The sequence below is a fragment of the Mastigoproctus giganteus genome, chromosome 11 (genome assembly GCF_048544385.1).
Source record: "Mastigoproctus giganteus isolate SK-2022 chromosome 11, ASM4854438v1, whole genome shotgun sequence".
NCBI classification, from domain to species: Eukaryota; Metazoa; Arthropoda; class Arachnida; order Uropygi; family Thelyphonidae; genus Mastigoproctus; species Mastigoproctus giganteus.
The window spans coordinates 79,274,223-79,291,887 of NC_143585.1; the positions used below are offsets into that span (position 1 = coordinate 79,274,223).

At 37.8% G+C, this 17,665-nt stretch overlaps 1 protein-coding gene across 1 annotated transcript in view; it reads left to right on the forward strand.

Annotated features, from left to right (window-relative positions):
- The first annotated feature begins 1,525 nt into the window (after positions 1-1,525).
- Positions 1,526-17,665, forward strand: part of LOC150078175 (uncharacterized) — a 136,116-nt gene continuing 119,976 nt past the window's right edge. The window contains exon 1 of the mRNA XM_090384693.1: positions 1,526-1,676. Within this exon, the coding sequence (XP_090240819.1) occupies positions 1,556-1,676 (121 nt within the window). The 5' untranslated portion in view covers positions 1,526-1,555. The remainder of the gene's footprint in view (positions 1,677-17,665) is intronic.

Genomic DNA, 17,665 nt, shown 5'->3' on the forward strand with positions numbered 1-17,665 from the left:
GAAGAAGAAGAAATAAAAATATTATTTTTCCTTTCATTTTATGTGTATTATTTTTTTCAAACGGCTATTGAGTTGTTAGGACATAGGTAAATACTTAAGTTGTTTGGACCTAACTACTTAATAAACGGAATTGTTAAGTATTTCTTTTGGCCTAGGGGCGCCGAAAAATTACTGAGACACTAAGGGTGCCGTGAACCGAGAAAGTTTGGGAACCTGTACTGTAAACAGATATTTTAGTTTTAATGCTTGTGGAAATATAATATGAGAAATATTCATGAATTTTGACTTTACGGATATTACCTCGTTTTGAAGGTAATATCATAAAGCATATTATATTGAAAGCAACTTTTTTTCTTTTGCTTTTTTTTTGTGTCATTTTTCTCTGTTTGTTTAGTATCTCTTTTACAATTAAAATTGAAAATAATGTTTTGACAAATCCAAAAAGCCGGAAACCACTAAATGCCGTAAAGCAATCCCCCACCCCCACTCCACATCTCAAAAATTCGCGCTCCACAATTTGGAAACTACTGCTTTAAATCATTCCGATTCTATCGAAGTTATTTCCTGCCTTGTTTTTCCTGCCTTGTTTTTCCTAAAAAAGAATCCGTTACATTTCGTTGTTTTAAAATACAAACTAACCAGATAAGGAACCATAAAAAAGCAAGTAATTAATCGATTCCATCTCTTTCCCTCTGAGCATTTTTGGTGAAGTGCCTGTCATAGAATCATCACCTCATTAGAAAGGCCCTCGTCGGTTAGCTTTGCCTCCGCTGCCAAGAATCATCTTTCAGATATTGAAGAAATCCGACCGCGTTCCTTGTTGAGATATGTACACACAAAAACAGTTCACTTTCTCTGACAGAGCTTCTCTCTTTCACTTGTCGTCCACTCTCATTACACAATGGTGTGTGGTTGTTTGTACTTTCGCTTATGCCAATTACATAATACGGTATTCATGCACAAATCCCTTTCCTTAGCGGCTTATATCCAGGTCGCTTGTTCATACATGACCTCTTTGAGTAGGTCATCCATACAGACATCGCACACAAGTGGGCAAACAGAATCTTCACGTGGATTCGAGATGAGTTCGTTTACCTCCATTGTATTCTTTGAAAAATTCTTTGCGTTAAGTGGCTCCAAGGAGGAGCGAAATTCTCATTGAACCACTGACAACCCTTTAGGGAAAGTTTAAAAAAGGAGGAGGGGGAAAAAAGAAAGGAAAAAAAAAAGTCTTAACAATCCTTCCGACGAACGAAATGACGGCTACAAAATTCTTCGAAGTTGCCACCAGTTAGACTATGTGAAATGTGCAATCTCACCTGGCTAAAGCCCGCACAGGCTTACACACACAACACACACCACGCTTCATCGGTGTAGGCTGGTGGCGTCACATACCTTCAAGGCCAGCTCGTGAAGATGCTCCCTCTCGTCACTTGCACGGGGTGGGGAAAGCACAGTGGGGAAGACAGAATCACGGAAAGTTTTATAAATGAAATGGCGAATGCTAACCGATGCAGAGTGGAGAAGTGGACTGGTCACACTGGCCGTGGGCACCATGGGTTTCGCTATCCCGTTATTTAAATGTTGGTTATTATTTGTTGTGTTCGCTGTACTGCCCCACGTCTGGGGCAGACCCCCTTTCTACAGGTTTGGAGAGGCGCAACAGTATCCAAACGGTGAGTTTAATATTGATTAGTTCAATGAAATCGCTATTTTCTGATACATTCGGTATTTATTGGAGGTGACGGTATGAGGGCATGATAAAGACCTTAACCTGGCGCTACTTTTGGAAGGCCTCTGAAACTTAATGACGTTTTAAACATCGCTTTTAAGACTTTATTATCAGTTGCCTTTGTTTTATGCAGCGGGTTTTTTTTTTTTTTTTGAAGAGTTGTTGCGATCAGAAGTGGTTAATTAATTTTTATGTATAGATGCAGGGCGTAAGTTTTAATGTCATGCCGCATCCATTGTTTTTCTTCTTTTTTTTTTTCGGGTTTTTAATGTAGAATAAGCAGGCACATGCATGCTAGTAAAACAAACAAAAGAGTAATAAATTAATTTAAGCCATATAATGATTAATGAAATTATTTATGGAATGAATGTAAAAGTCAATACGAATGTCGGAGGAGGGAAATAAACCTTTGACACAAATGTAAAAAAGCACAGGAAAATCTTGATTAGGAGAAAAAGATACTTTTACGAATTAATGATAAATTAAGCAATGAAGTACTGTACTGCAAAGAAGAATTGCCTTATAATAAGAATTATAGTTACCGCATTCGCAGTTTTAGGACCCTTAAAATTAATTGTAAATAATGAAATACAAGTTCAGTTTCTTAATTTAATAGTTACTAAAAGTAAATTCACTCACATACCTTATCGTTTCTCTAAACTGGTGCTTCTAAGATATATCTGCACGCAGTGCTGTAGCTAAATTAGGTTAGGTTCTTCAATATGTGGCAGTTTTCACTGAATTATATTTTTCGAAGCTAATCGATTAATGATGATAAAAATACGCTTTGGTTCAAATCTGCAACAAAATAACTATTCATTTCCCAACTACATTTTCATCGGTTAACTTAACCTATCGTTTCTTCCTTAGTTTGACCAGCACTTTCTTCATAAGGATACTCGAACATTCTCTTGTAATGAAACTAAAACCTGTTATTTAGAGTCATCCAGACAATTAAAATAATGCAGTTATAATAAAATTATACGAATATTTTAAAAAATATGTTTCTGCCTTCACGGACTTATGGGTCTGATAACTGGTATTAACCAGTGCTCGATTTGATCGTGCCACTAATATATGAAACAGAGCGTACGCATACCTGAAGTTTATTTTCGTTTGTCCTCATAGGAAAGCTGAAAGAACCACTCGGAAGCAGATCAGGAAGTTCATGAAATATGATGCAGAAAGTCAATATTGTTTTCAAGGAAAAATTCGAACCACTCCACTGAATATGCTATGTGGATAGAGAGCATTTTCGTGAAGGTACTCAACCATGAATCAGTCGGTGTTAACATCATAAACTCCAGTTTTTCATAATGCAGAAGAGACAAACTAACCTTTAAGCTGTTTCGCATTAAGAATATTTCTCTGAGCTCTGGTCACTATATCGTGATAAACTGGTTTCCTTATGAAAAAACGAATCCCACGATTCGTCCTTGAATACAATTGATGATAAGAAACTGAGGATACGTTAAAATAAATTTGTTCAGTGTCTTGTAACCTATCCTCATGTGCTGATAGTCATCCTCAGTTCATGATGAGATGGATTGTGCAGTTTCTGCCGATAAAGTTTCGTTTATCTATAATCTCTTCAGCAGCTTTTTTGTTCTCCATTATTATAGACTGCTTGTAGTGAAGATATTGAGAAATCATGGATATTTTTAGTTATCCGGTTCTTGAGTTATCAGTGGACTCCGTCCATTTAAGAATTCATTCGCCCAACACTGAACAATACTGTGCATTACAGAGTTTAAAATTACTATTATCAGAAAATCTATAATCACACTATGGATTTGACTGATGGAAGGTAGCTTAAGAACTAGCATGAAGCCTTAAAACAGGAAATTATACAACAAAGTGCCTGTAGAAACAAGGAAAAACAGGAGATCAGTAAAGCACGATTTGTGGGGGGGGGGGGTTACCAAGCAAAATACGAATAAAAATACAAGAAATCATTTTGACTGAACTGGATAGATGCACGCAATCTTGCGATGACTTACAATTTCAAGTGAAATGTTAATAATTTTGAACGAAATCCTGGAAATTAACTAATGCAACACCGGATGGACTAAATTACCCGTCTTAACAAAAAATAAAAATTTCTTTCCTTTAAAAACAATTCCACGCTTATTTTGCTCTGTACCTATCACCTTATGAAACATATTAGAGCAGGAAAACGTCAATTATCTATTGTTCAACTGTCTTGTTAGAATATAAGGAAAATTGAATTGAATTGCCACTTGGTGAATTGAAACATCCAATGGTAATACGAAATAACCCCTTGTTAACTTTGCACACGTGAAATACTGTACTCTTTGTCTCCATGCATCATACGTTTTACATAATCTACATTGGAGACTTTGTGAGTTCGAATCCCGTTGACGCGGACTTATTTAGTCCTTTCAGATCAGAACCCAGTTATCCGGTGCACACTGACGTCTCTTGCTCTGAGCTATCTAGGCTAAAATTAAAAAAAAAACAGAACAAATCTGTTTTTTTTTCTTTTTTTTTTTTTTTTTCTATGTGTGTGTATGTCATGTCCACCCCTTTTCCTGTAAATGGAACTGTCGATAAAATCATGTAAAGATGAATTAAATCAGAATGATTTTAGATTTTTGCTTAGAAATCTGTATCCCACAGTGTTGTGAAAAGACCTATGCGAGTTCAGTAAATGAACGTAGCTAGTGTGCTGGCCATAAGAGATCATCAAAAATTCAGGCTTTATCCAGTCTTATAACATTTCATCTTAAAACTTTCAAGCTACTTTACATAACTATTATAAATGTAACTATCTAGAACTAATCATTCTGTTGCTCAAAGTAATTAATTTTAATTAAGTTTGTTTGATAAAATGAAGTTGCCAAAAAGTTGAAGAGGAAGGACTGTCCATTGTTGGGAACCTCTTCCACTGTGGAATAGGCAATTAGATTTAACTAATGACTTCTATAAGGTTGAGATATTCCTATTAGGAACTTCGATTGCCAAACGGAAGTCTTTATCAAATAGGGATAGAGTAATACGTTGGATAAAGTATTGACTATTCCTCTCCTTTGGGACTCGCTTCAAGTTAATATTCTTGTTTATTGCAAACTATAATTGAGAAGAATATTTAAACTATTTGTTCTATAAAATATAGAATGAAAGTATAAGTTAGTGACCATCAGATATGTCATAAAATTATTAAGGACGGCTAGAAATTTAAAATAAGCCCCGTTATTTGGTAAATAACGATATTATTTGGTAATTAAATTATTTACCAATATTATTTGGTAAATAATTTTAAAAAAATTTTAAAAATTATTTACCAAATAATTTTGCATGCCTTTCAGATATGAAAAGTGGTCTTATGAGATCATTTGTGTGTGTGTTCCTAATGATTTTTGTAGTTACAGTCTGATATAAATTAAATTTACACTATGTAAGGGAGAACGGAGTAGAGTATTCCGAACGATATTCATTTTATTAGATCAAGCGAATTCGATTATTCGAACAAGATGTCTGGCATTATTAACCATGTTTAAAAAAGAGGAAAATTTTGGTTTCTGGTTAACAAGGAATTTAAAGTTTCTTGCTAACCCTAATACATGGAAAAGCGCCTTATTAACTCTAATACATGACTTATAGTACAAATTGAACAATATTTGTTTAATTTGTACTATTACTCCAGAAGGTGGATAAGATACAATTGTCCAGTCAAAGCGACCCTCTGATAGTTGGCAATTTAAACAGGTATCTAAGCAACGACATGCACTGAATGACTACTTTATTAGATACACCACTGTTTTCATGAAATGGAACGCTCCTTCAGTAAGCACATAACGTGTTCGTACCATGCAATATAAATCAGATATGCAGGTGAAGACATGGCAGGTGGTCGGCATCAGACGCACCAGTGTGAGTATCTCGGAAGCTGCCATACTGTGTATCGAGATTGTATCGGGTGTGTCTGTAACTGTAAACTTCAAGAATAAAAGAACTCTGATTTGCGACCTGCTAAATAATGTTAAAATACATTGACAGGAGTTTTTTCAAAAGTAGTAAATGTAATATGTAATGAATATAATGTATTGAAATAGCTCGTTGATTTGAGAGGCCTGTGGAGGCTGACAAGCCTTGTGAGGGTAACATAAAGGCTAAAGTTCGTCATATAACAATCCACTACAACAGTGGTAACCAAAAAGGCATTTCAGAACGCACAACTTGTCGTACCTTATCATGGACTGAGTATCGCAGCCAACGACCGAACCGGGTTCCTTTCAGAAAAAAAAAAAAAAAAAAAACCAAAGGTATGATTACACTGGTTCAGAACACCAACACTGAATAGCGGATGATTGGAGAACGTTGTCTGGTCTGACGAATCCTAATTCCCGATGTTTCACGCTAACGGGAGGACTAGAATACCGCGATAAGAGAACGAGTCCACGGACTTTAGCTGTTAGGTATCAACAATACAGGCTGATTGGCGGTGTAATAGCGTTTTCGTGGTGCATATTAGGCCCTTTACCAGTGCAACAACAACATTTGGATGCTACAAGTTATCTGGAAATTGTTTCCCGAAAACAATTTCCAAATAGCATTTCCCGAAACAATTTTTCAGAAACAAATCCATCTGCAAATATAGGTTCGTTCAGTAATGATAATGCGCATTGTCACAAGATCAGAATTGTTCAGAACTGGTTCAGCGAACGTGAGATTGAATTCAGCCTGCTGTGGTGGCTTTCCCGGTCAGCAGATCTCAATACCTGTAGGACGAGGTAGAATGAGCTCTTTGGAGTAGGAATCAGCAATTATCTAATTTTCAACAACTGTCGAAAGCGATTGAATGATCATGGATCAGCACCTCTGTGCCACGAGTCCATGCTACGACAAATCCAGGCTATTCTGAGAACCAAAGAGAAATCTACTAGCATTTAGATAAGTGTACCTAATGGAGTGTCCACTAGTATATATCAGAGAGCGCTTGATGCAATTGGAATATTACGTATATTGGAATGTATACGAGTATACAGAACATACTCATATTCCATTAAAAGGCTAATATTCGCAATTTGGCCATAGTAGCCCTTGCGCAAAAAAAAAAAAAAAAAAACGCTCCAACAACAAAAAGGCCAATGTTACACATGGAAGACCTACATTAATGGGAGCATTTTTTAAATTCTTGTCTCTTTTTGAATTTCTTAAAAACTGCGGATAAGAGGATACTATGTTTCAGTATGCAAAGTTTAGTGAATATTCCTGTTACCAAAACAAAAGCAGCTTTCTCTTGATTGAAATCCAAACTAAGCCTGAGTCATCAATAAAAATTTCTATTGCTCTTATATTTTTTATGTCATAAAAAATATAAGAGCAATAGAAATTGCCCTTTTTAGCATAGCTTTTAGGTTCCCAAGATCTTTATTGATTCTGTGAGAGTAGCTTCTTTCTCGAATCTCTAGAAAAGATGTGTGATCAAAATGTTCTAAAATTTTTGAGAAAGCTCACCATCTGTGCAGATGAATTTTCATTGAAATAGTTTCCTTGACACTTTATACGCTGATTATAACGATTCTGATACCTATTAAAGCATTCCAGATAGGCTTCCTTTAGAATGATAACAGTTCCTGTGTCACGTTCTGAATATGTTAATCAGTCGTTGCAAATCTGTACCTTCTCAATGGAAACTTAAAATTCCACTGAGAAAAAAAAACCACAGGGAGCTAACTTCGGCGAGAGTGGCGGACGGAGCAACCACAGTGATAGAATGCTTCACAAAAAATTCTTGAATGGAAAAAGTAAAGAACAGGGGAGTTGTAAAGGTGCAAGTGCCAATTTCTTGAATCGCTATTTTCTGATACATGCTATAATCACCATAAAACTGTTTCGTAGTACTCCTGGTTCACTGTTTGACTATGCGAGACAAATTCATGATAAATTCCCTGTGAGTCAATAATAATAAAAAAAAAAAAAAATACGATCCGCATAATGTTCACATTTTATCTTGATTTTTTCTTGGCTTTGGAGAAGATGTCTATATAATTATTCAGCTAGAGCTTGAAGTACATACTGTTAACGTTCTCATTAATTCTGTCAGCAATGGCTTATTATAGCAGCACTCACCAGGTGAGTGCTGCTATAATAAGCCATTGCTGACAGAATTAAGAAGACTGAGGTCTTCAGTTGAAATGACTGGGCCTTTGTTTCTGGAGCATAGCCACGATTTCTCACTAGTAATGATGGAAGAAACAAAGTGTTCTCGCATGTCAGGATCTTCATCAACAACTGCAGCAGTAGCATGTTATCGAAGATCCTGACATGCGAGAACTCACCCCTGTCTATGATCGTCAGTGAGGATGCGAAGCACAAATTTGGTAAAACGCGTTGCATTCCTACATCTTGTGTTACTGTTGATTGACATGTTTTAAGAAATATTAATTTCCTAGTAACTTCTGTAGTCAAACGTCGATCATTCTTGATCTGATCACAAACGAGCGATTGAGTGATTTGGTTTTTTGAAATTGATGGACTGCCACAACGAGAACCATCTTCGACAGGCAGCATCTTTCCTTCCAAATTCTTTTAGCCTGTACTGCTGTATACCAACTGGCGTCACTCATATTGTGAAGTTATACTTCATAACTGGGTTGTCACTTATTGCAACAGCAGGGTATCTACTGATGAGCGACCAAACAGCCTTGAAACGGCCGTCTGCGTGATGGTGGTACCCACTGAGAATACGTAACAACAATCTTCTCCACTGGCGAAGCGTTGCTTATTCGAAGTAGTGCAATATCAGACAACTTGGCCACAGTGCAAGAAACTATCATATTTTTATATTTACTTTTACACACGCATTTATATTCCTACTATTCCTCGTTCGATTATATTTTTGCTATTTTTCTTCCCAACATACTTTACTGCTTTCTATTTCGTTCTGTCCTCATATGTCTATTTCTCACTTTTTGATTGTGGACAATAGTGTGAAAATGTTGCTTTGATTAAACAATAATTATTAATATATCGTGACGGTATTCACAATATGAGATATGATAAAAAAATGATGTCATTTTCACCATTTCGGTGATTCACTTACATATAACAATGATTCTATTGATTACTACTCATGCATATTGTGTCTGTAAATTGCGTGTTCTCTTGTCAATTTGCCTGCTTTTCTAGATGAAAAACCCCGGCTTTTCCGGGGGAAACCTTGATATTTACGCCTGAGACCGACTAAGTCAGCCACGGAGTGAAAAAAAAAAAAAAAAAAAAAAAAATCCGAGTTAGGCCAATGGGTGGTTCAGTTCCTTGAAGCTGCATTTTAAATCGATCGCCTTTGAACTTTCCTGGATTAGTTGACTGCAACGTTGTCTGTTTTCTGCGATATTAGGTTAAGTTTCTATTAGATTCTTATATTCTTATTAGATGAGTTCATCCGTTTTCACTCCTTTGAGTTTTACTTTGTACCAAGAATGATAATGCTAAGTTTCATCTACAATCAGAATTCTTAAAAGGAATGTCTCAGACCTTTCTTCAGTGGTGCTTAAATTATGCTGTGTAATTTCGAATCGTCCAAGAGCGTTAGTGCTGTAATCTAGCGCCACTAGCAGAACTTGCCCATGTAGGATTTTTTTTTTTCTAATGGAAAACGGCTGGAACGTGTAGCCTGAAAATTCTCTTCTAGTATAGACACCTTCATCTTTCTTCTGTCACAGATAATCATTTTCTGAAGTTTCAGAAAAATATCTAGAGATGTCCCATGTTCAGTTCATGGAGATTGAGGTTCATCCTCAGTTGATCCTCTTCCCAATTTGAATTGTTTAATCCAACGACTGCACACCATAGATACCGAAAATTTATTATATTTAACACCAAGTTTTCATTGGTGTTAAATATAATAAATTTTCGGTTTATACTCCAGGATGGCTGCATGAGGTCAGAGGAATCCACAAGGCAGAGATAATACAATAACATCGCCATATTTATCCGCACATGAGTTTACACGCATTTGAGTTGACCGAGGGCTTGAACAAAGTCAATTCAAATGCTTGTATTACCACTAGGCTAAGCCAACCATACAGTTGTTGGGAGGCACCCATTTGTAACGAAAATTTTCTGTTCTAATCAGAATAATAAATTGAAGTTCATGGTTGAGAGTAAAGAAACCAGTTTTTAGATTTGATTTAGAATCTGCTAATACAATCCTTGTATTAATATTGTGCGCAGTGAAAGATGTGAGGAAATGTCTGATTGCCCAGTCACCCCGTAAAAACCGCACTGTAAAATCGGGCTAATTACTTTACTTGTCTCCCATTGTATTTACCATTAACTTGTTCATGGATCAGTGTTGTCTCAGTTTTGTAAGTCCACATTACACACAACTTCGTGAATGTGAGATCGTGGTGAGAATTTTAAGAATATCAACTACTAACTCCACTCAACTTGTCGAGAAATACACATCACCATGTCAGAGCTTGTCTATTCCTAACTTTACCATTCCTATTCGGGAACATAAATAATTTTCAGCGCAATTAAAAGAGATTTTTTATATTTAGTTAATCACTCTTAAATGCTATCCTCTAATAGTTTAGTCATGTTTATCATGTAAATTTTATTTCTCAAACGTGTGATAGTCCTGATGGAGAGTGTGTTAGAAATCCATTCCTGTTGAAGTTTCGAATTACGGCACCAACTGAATGGTGCCATGTACTCAGAGGAATGCAAAGGGGGAAAGAATTATACTGTTGCTGTACCTTCCCCAGCTTCCTTCCAGTTCTCGGATGAAAAACGTTAGGCTGAGTGGAAGGAAGAAATGAGTTCTTGTAAATTCCCAGTGATGATAGTATCTATTTGTATTTGGTAAAAGACCAACCAAAAACACCTAAGTAATCACGGTTCTAGCAGGGTTCACTGTAAACAAGGGCTCGTAGTGCTTGCTCTGGAAAAACAAGTTTTTTTAGAATTATATTCCTGCCTGATATCCACACATTCTGTTTGTCTTAAGATGGAAGGTGAAAGCATATTTAGAAACCGTCATTCGTTAAATATTTTTCAAGAGGCAGGTTTATGTGACAAGGAAGAGTCTGTTTTAACACCAGGCGCATACAGTCGATATAATCTGCTGGGAACGTTTGCATAAAGCAGACTTGAGGAACAGAAACGTATATATACCATATATTGATTAATACATATTACTAAACAATATGTATGAGCACAGATAGGAAATTAAAACTTCCTGATTTAGGAAGTTTTAATTTCAAGAGGACTCCGTCGCCGAGTGATCAGAGCGGGCCAAGGACATCAAGTGTAAAACAATTTTCAGTTGGATGCTGGATGTCAGCAAACTGAAAATTTTGCGCAAATACCACGATTTGTTGTTATATATAAGTCCACCTACAAAAGTAATCGACTTCTGAAATTAAATCAGATTCTTTCTTTAAGTATTGAAATATGCTGTGATAACAGGCCTATAAGACGCATTATGATTTTTAAAGATAAAATTAGGGAAAAAAATTATTTTTAATTGCAAACGAGGATAAACATGTTCCAGGAGTGTTTGTTCCCATCCGGATACAAGAAATGTACTCCTGTATACATACCCTCTTAGAAAACGTAATCGTCAACGGTTTTGTGTGTGTGTGTGCGCGCGCAGGCATAACTAGAATCTCGGTGTGGAGGGGATTCGAACATTTGCCCTCTCAAATACTGGTACTATTTACAACGAACCTTAAGTATAGTGGACTTAAAAAACGAAATTTCTAAGATACCCACAAGGAGGCCTCGTATTATTTTCTGCATCTCCCTACTCCAAGATTTTTTCGGCGCACCCCTGGTCGTCTATATCGCTAAAAATGTGTTTCAAAACAAAAAGACTATTACAGAGGGGGGGTGGGGGTGTCTCGGAATTCTTAATAGAGTAAACTGTGTATCATATATAAAACTAACTTTTTGATTTCTTATTGTTATTCTTTTATTACTTATCGATATTTTATAGCATGTATAGTTTTACGCTTTAAAAATTTAACAGCATGCAATAGCTGTTACTTTCAAACTTAATTTTGCACTTCAAATATGTAGAAAAGTAAGTAATTTATCTATCCTTGCTCTAAGGAATTTTTGAATTTTTGGAATATTAGTATATCGATGTTATTTGCTGCATCCTAATATCCTGTGATTGGTGATGGATCAACAACAGGTGAAAATTTTCTCTCGAGAATTTCTCCCTGGCGAGTGTGTTTGGAAGTTATCTGAGCATCCTGCTTCTCCCCCCCCCCCCCCGAAAATTCGAAGTTTTATTTGAAAATTCAAAGAAACCTTCATTGCAGACTGCATAGAATAGCCCAATCACCCTACCCTCATACTTGTGTGATCGGCTGCATTTTCGTCCAACACTATTTCTAAAGGTTACAGCCAAAAAATTAAACGAAACAGCCTGTGGGGATTTGCATAACTGTGGCCGTTCAGTAGAAAACAGGTACACATGCAAAAATTTGAATCGTGATTGAGAGGATTCACATAAACAGATAAAAGCAGCAGTTCAGCAGTTATGTGCAAATTACTGAATGGTGAGCACGATTGTTACAGACGTTCGACTGGTTTCATACAGTGCTACAGACCACAAAATGGCCAGTAGACAACATCTGGATGACTTTACCCGGTCGAATAATTGAGAAGGTCGAAGTGCGAGGAGTGTGGCTGCAGAGTTCGGTATCGCCCATAGCATCGTTTCACGTGCGTGATCAGCCTTCAGAACGACAGGTACAGCTGTTCGAAGGACCAGTGGTGGTCGTCCACGAAAAACAACGCCCAATGGTGACCACTGTATACTTCTACAGGCCAAGAGGGACCGACACCAGACAGCGGGATCCATTGCAAACCAGCTGCACAGGACGCAGGATATCGCGGATTATTGTGGCCAGGCGACTCCACAAAGTTGGACTATTTGCCCGACGGCCAGTACACTGTGTCCCTTTAACGCCTGCCCATCGGAGACACCGTTTACAGTGGTGCATCGAACACAAGGACTGGACAGCAGCGCAATGGGGTAAGGTACTCCTTACTGATGAGAGTAGATTCAGTCTCAGCAGCGATTCTGGACGTTAGCTAATCTGGCGAGAGGTTGGCACACGGTATCACCCCGCAAACATCACTGAAAGGGATCGATATGGCAGTCGAGGTATTCTCATCTGGTGAGGCATTGCCTTGGATGGACGTACACAACTCCAGATACTGGAAGACGGTACTGTAACCGGTGCACGCTACTGTACTAAGGTAATCCTTCCCCATGTACATCTGTTTTGAGGTGCCATTAGCCCCGAGTTCGTGTTTATGGATGATAACGCCACACCCCATCGTACTGTAGCTGTTGATATGCTTTAGGAAAGTGAAGGCATTGTTCGTATGGATTGGCCTTCCCGTTCCACCGATCTAAATCCCATCGAACACATATGGGATGCTCTGGGGATACGCCTAGCGGCACGTCCACACCCACCAGAAAAAGTTCACCATCTAAAGATGGCGCTGACAGAGGAATGGACGATGTTACCGCAAGAACTTATCAACAGCATTGTTCTAAGTATGGTTTGATTTGGGTTTTATTGGCGCATTAGCTTCTAAATATGGACAGGCGGTGCAAAGCCTGCATCGACATTAGGGGTGGCCATATCTCCTACTAAGGATCACCTCTTCCCTTTGTTCCATCTTTGGCAGTGATTCATCTGTATCATGACAGCCGGTGCTGTGCTACCATTTTTGAATAAAGTCCCTCTGTACCGTTTTGTTTCCGTTGTTGTGTCGGTGTTGTTCCCTTCATCGTTTCTGTACTTCATCAGTTCCTATGGTATGCTTTTTCCATATCTAGGCCACTCCTATGAGAAGCTACAGGTGAAAACCTGACTGGTCATGAAGTTTTGCACACCGGTGTAATACTGCCTATCATGATTTTTAATATATATTTAGAAAGGATTTTATTTGTTATAAAATTTGTTTTTCACATTTTCTATAGACATTTTTAAAATAAAGGCTCAAAGACCGGCTTCAGCTTCAATACAGTGATCGGGAAGAAGTTAACCCCAAGCTCCTCGTTATGCTGCTGCTGTGTGTTCGGAAGCCACTAGTTTCAGAGAAAAAAAAAAACAAAAAAAAAAAAAAAAACCCAGAAAACTCCGATTGCACTGGTGCCGAGAACGTCGTGATTGGACAGTGGAACAATGGAAGAAAGTCATGTTGTCAGACGAATCACGATTCACTTTGTTTTACACTGATGCTAAGCAGACAGTGTGGCGAGAACTTCACAAAGTGATGGACCTTGTTAACACAACACACGCATCGCATCTGGAAGTGCCGACCGGGCTAGCCGGGTGGGTAAAGTCCTGCCTGGCCACCGCCGCGGGTTCGATTCCCGCCTCGGGCTTGGATCAAAGTACTGCAAAAACCTTGGGAGGTGCATTATGGCCACAGAAGCCTATGCGCCAACAACTACCAAAAAAAAAAAAAAAAAAAAGCATCTGGAAGTGATATCATGGTATGGGGAATGTTTTGTTGGCATAGACTGGGTCCGTTGATACCGATGAGAGGTTGATGTCATCCAGGGAGTAACTGAATCTTGTATCAGATCTACTGCACCCAGCAATGTTACACTTTTATCCCGAAGGCAATAGTCACTTTATGGATGATAATGCAACAGCGCATCGCCAGAATCGTGAAAGAATAGTTCGGAGAGTATGACACGGATTCCCACCTGGCCCCACATTCATCTGATCTCAGTCCTGTTTGGAATGTGTGGGATATATTGGAGAGAGAGCTATTTGGCAATGAAGTCATCTTCCTCCAACTTTGTCGTAACTGTGCAAGATTTTGCTGGAAGAATGGTCACATTAGACAAAACTCACTAAAATACCATATAGAATCCATGCTACGCCGCACACTTGCTATTATTCGAAAGGCGGCTCGATTCGATACTGAATAAAGGTTCGTTTTTTTTTTTTTTTTTTTTTTTTTTTGGCCAGTGTGTGTGTATTCGAGTGTGGGGATAAGATGCTAGACTCAAACCAAGGTTGTCCTTGATAGTTGTCACTGTCTACTTCTGTACACCGCTATTAATGAAGAGTTGTTTACACAATAACCATTAAATCATGTTCTTATCGTGAAGCTTCCCTCTTCCCCCTCCCACCACAACACATTCTCCTTCAAAATTCTTTAATGCAGTGAAGCTAACGGTCTCGGAATGTGCTAGAGGAAAATCTAATTCCCGTTAACGAAGCATACATAAACGGCAATTTTCGTGTGAAATGCAGCCTTCATGAAGATCGTATATCGTGACGACACACTGAGTACAATGGATATGGAGGTAGGGGATCAATATACACTTTCCACCAGTACTGGTTTCCTAATGGGATAATTAGTCATAAAGTTAAATAGGTTAGCGACAGCACTCTTAGGTATTCCTATCTTCCAACTGTCAAATAAAATTACTGGTGAGAAAACACTGACATCCCCTTTTAACGATTAAACTATTAAAGTGTTTTCCCTTTTAACGGATTATTTTTTATCCTTTAAATGTAGTCTCTTTTCCATCCGGTTATTTTCCTCGTAGATAATTTTTTTTTTCGCTTTGTACTTGGACTGTCACTATGTAAATGTCCATTGCTAATCGAGAAACACTGCATTTTAAATATGTAACTTTTATCGTATGGTTTGAGAAGGGAAATCTGTTTCCTTAAAAAATAAAATGGTAAGGAACCTCATATAAAATTCAAAAGCTATTAGCAACATGGATTCGAGTGGTCGTGGGGCTGCTGCAGAATTCTGCGCATGCGTGAAGCAGGTCGTGAACGAAGTTTCACGATTTTTCAACTGCTGTTTGACATGATTTTGATGACTTCATTATTGCTAAGTATCTGAACGCTATAAATGAGTTACTCATTATAAGATGATGCCTAAATTTTAATACGAGTATACGAACTCTTATTTGTGTTTTCGTTATAATAAGAATAACTAAAATATAGTGCTTCTTTTTTTGTTCTCGTTGGTTGAAAATTGGACCAGTTGTGATTTGCTAAAAATTATATTGAAGTATCACAATGTCCCCAGTTATTATAGTTCATGTGAAAAGAAAATTTTCTCAACAGTTAGCATTATAAGTCTCAATAAATATTCAAGTAAAGAAAAAAAAATAAAGAACGAAACAAAACTGTAATTGTGGAAAAGTAATTTATATGAACACTATGAATTGGAGAAAACGCGTAATTTATCAGACTTTGTAAAAGGTCTTATCGTTGGGTGTACGTTTAGCAGGAACCACGATTCAAGAAACGAAAGACATAACTAATTTCTTAAAAGCATCCATCTCAAAGGTTTTTAATGACTGGAAAGCAAGCGGTTTTTCCACATCTCAAAGGTTTTTAATGACTGGAAAGCAAGCAGTTTTTCCACATCTCAAAGGTGTAAATGTTGCAGAAGAACAATACTTCAAGAGAGAAGTCGTCGTGCTCTAAGAAGTCTTTCTTAGACGGAAAATAGGACATCCATTGTGCAGAAAATAACATCTGCATTCAACCAAGCCCCGAAGTGCTCTATTTCAGCCCGTATCATGTGCTGGAAATTGAAGAAATTGGGTATTGGCAGTCGCCTGCCTATTCGGAAGCCACTTGTTGCTAAGAAAAACAGAAAAATCCGTTTACAGTAGTACCGAGAACGTTGTTATTGGAGAGTGGAACAGTGGAATAAAGTCATGTGGGCAGACGAATCACAATACAGTTTCGCACTGATCGTAGGCAGAGAGCGTGGCGAGAACCTCACGAAGCGATGGACCCTGCTTGCCTTGTTAAGACAACCCAAGCATCCCATCTGGAAGTGGTATCGCGGTATGGGAAATGTTTTGTTGGCACGGACCAGGTCCTTTGATACCGGTGGGAGGTCTAATGTCATCCAGGGAGTTCCTTAATTTTGTATCAGATCTACTGCACCCTGCAATGTTACACTTTTATCCCGAAGGTGGTGGCCACTTTATGGAACCTTTACAGCGCATCGTGCAAGAATGGTTAGGAGAATGACACGTATTTCCACCTCTTGATTAGACCGGGGTTCGACCCCGTCACCACCAAATATGGAGAATGCGGAAAGGTCATGGAATGACCACCGTATATCCCGGAGCAATATGGCCTTAGTTGCTAATGCTCCTAAAAAAAAAAAAACCAAATAAATAACAAAAGTATTTCCACCTGACCCCCAACATTCATCTGATCTCAGTCCTGTTGAAAATATGTGGGATATACTGGAGAGAGCTATTCGGCAACGAAGTCCTTTAACTTTTTTTCAACTATACAATATTTTGATGGAAGAATGGTTACAATACAGAAACGCACAGAAACAACTTAAATTCCAGCCTTTAAATTTCGAAACACACTGGTTTCCAAAGTTAAACCTTATAGAATCCATGCCGCGCCGCACACTTGTGTTAATTGAAACAAAGGTTGTTCGATTCGATATTGAATAAAGGTTCGTATTGTATATTTTCTATAGTAGAGACACTAAAAGAGACGTCATGAACGGTACGTCTGACTAACTGATACTTAATAAAAAGATCAATGATATGATGCTTTTTTTTTTTTTTTTTTTTTTTAAGTTGAATTTATCGCTGTTGGATGGTTGATATTGAACACATGCTGGCTTCTGCTTGTATTGAAGGAACTTGGAAGTTAAGGAATTGAAGTAGTACTGGCTGGTGTATCCCATCTTGAACGAAAAGGACGTGTAAAAAGTTTTTGTTCGGATTGTTTTCCTATTTGAGTTCTTCCATATTTCGGATGTAATCTTATCTCTTCCTCTCTTAATTGTCATTTGTACACTGCTTCCACCAGAATGTCTTTTTCGATCATTAATAATAATTCCAAAAGTATTCTAGAAAACTCGACGGCATATGGTTGTGGAAAACAAAACTTTGCCATTTTTAAGAGA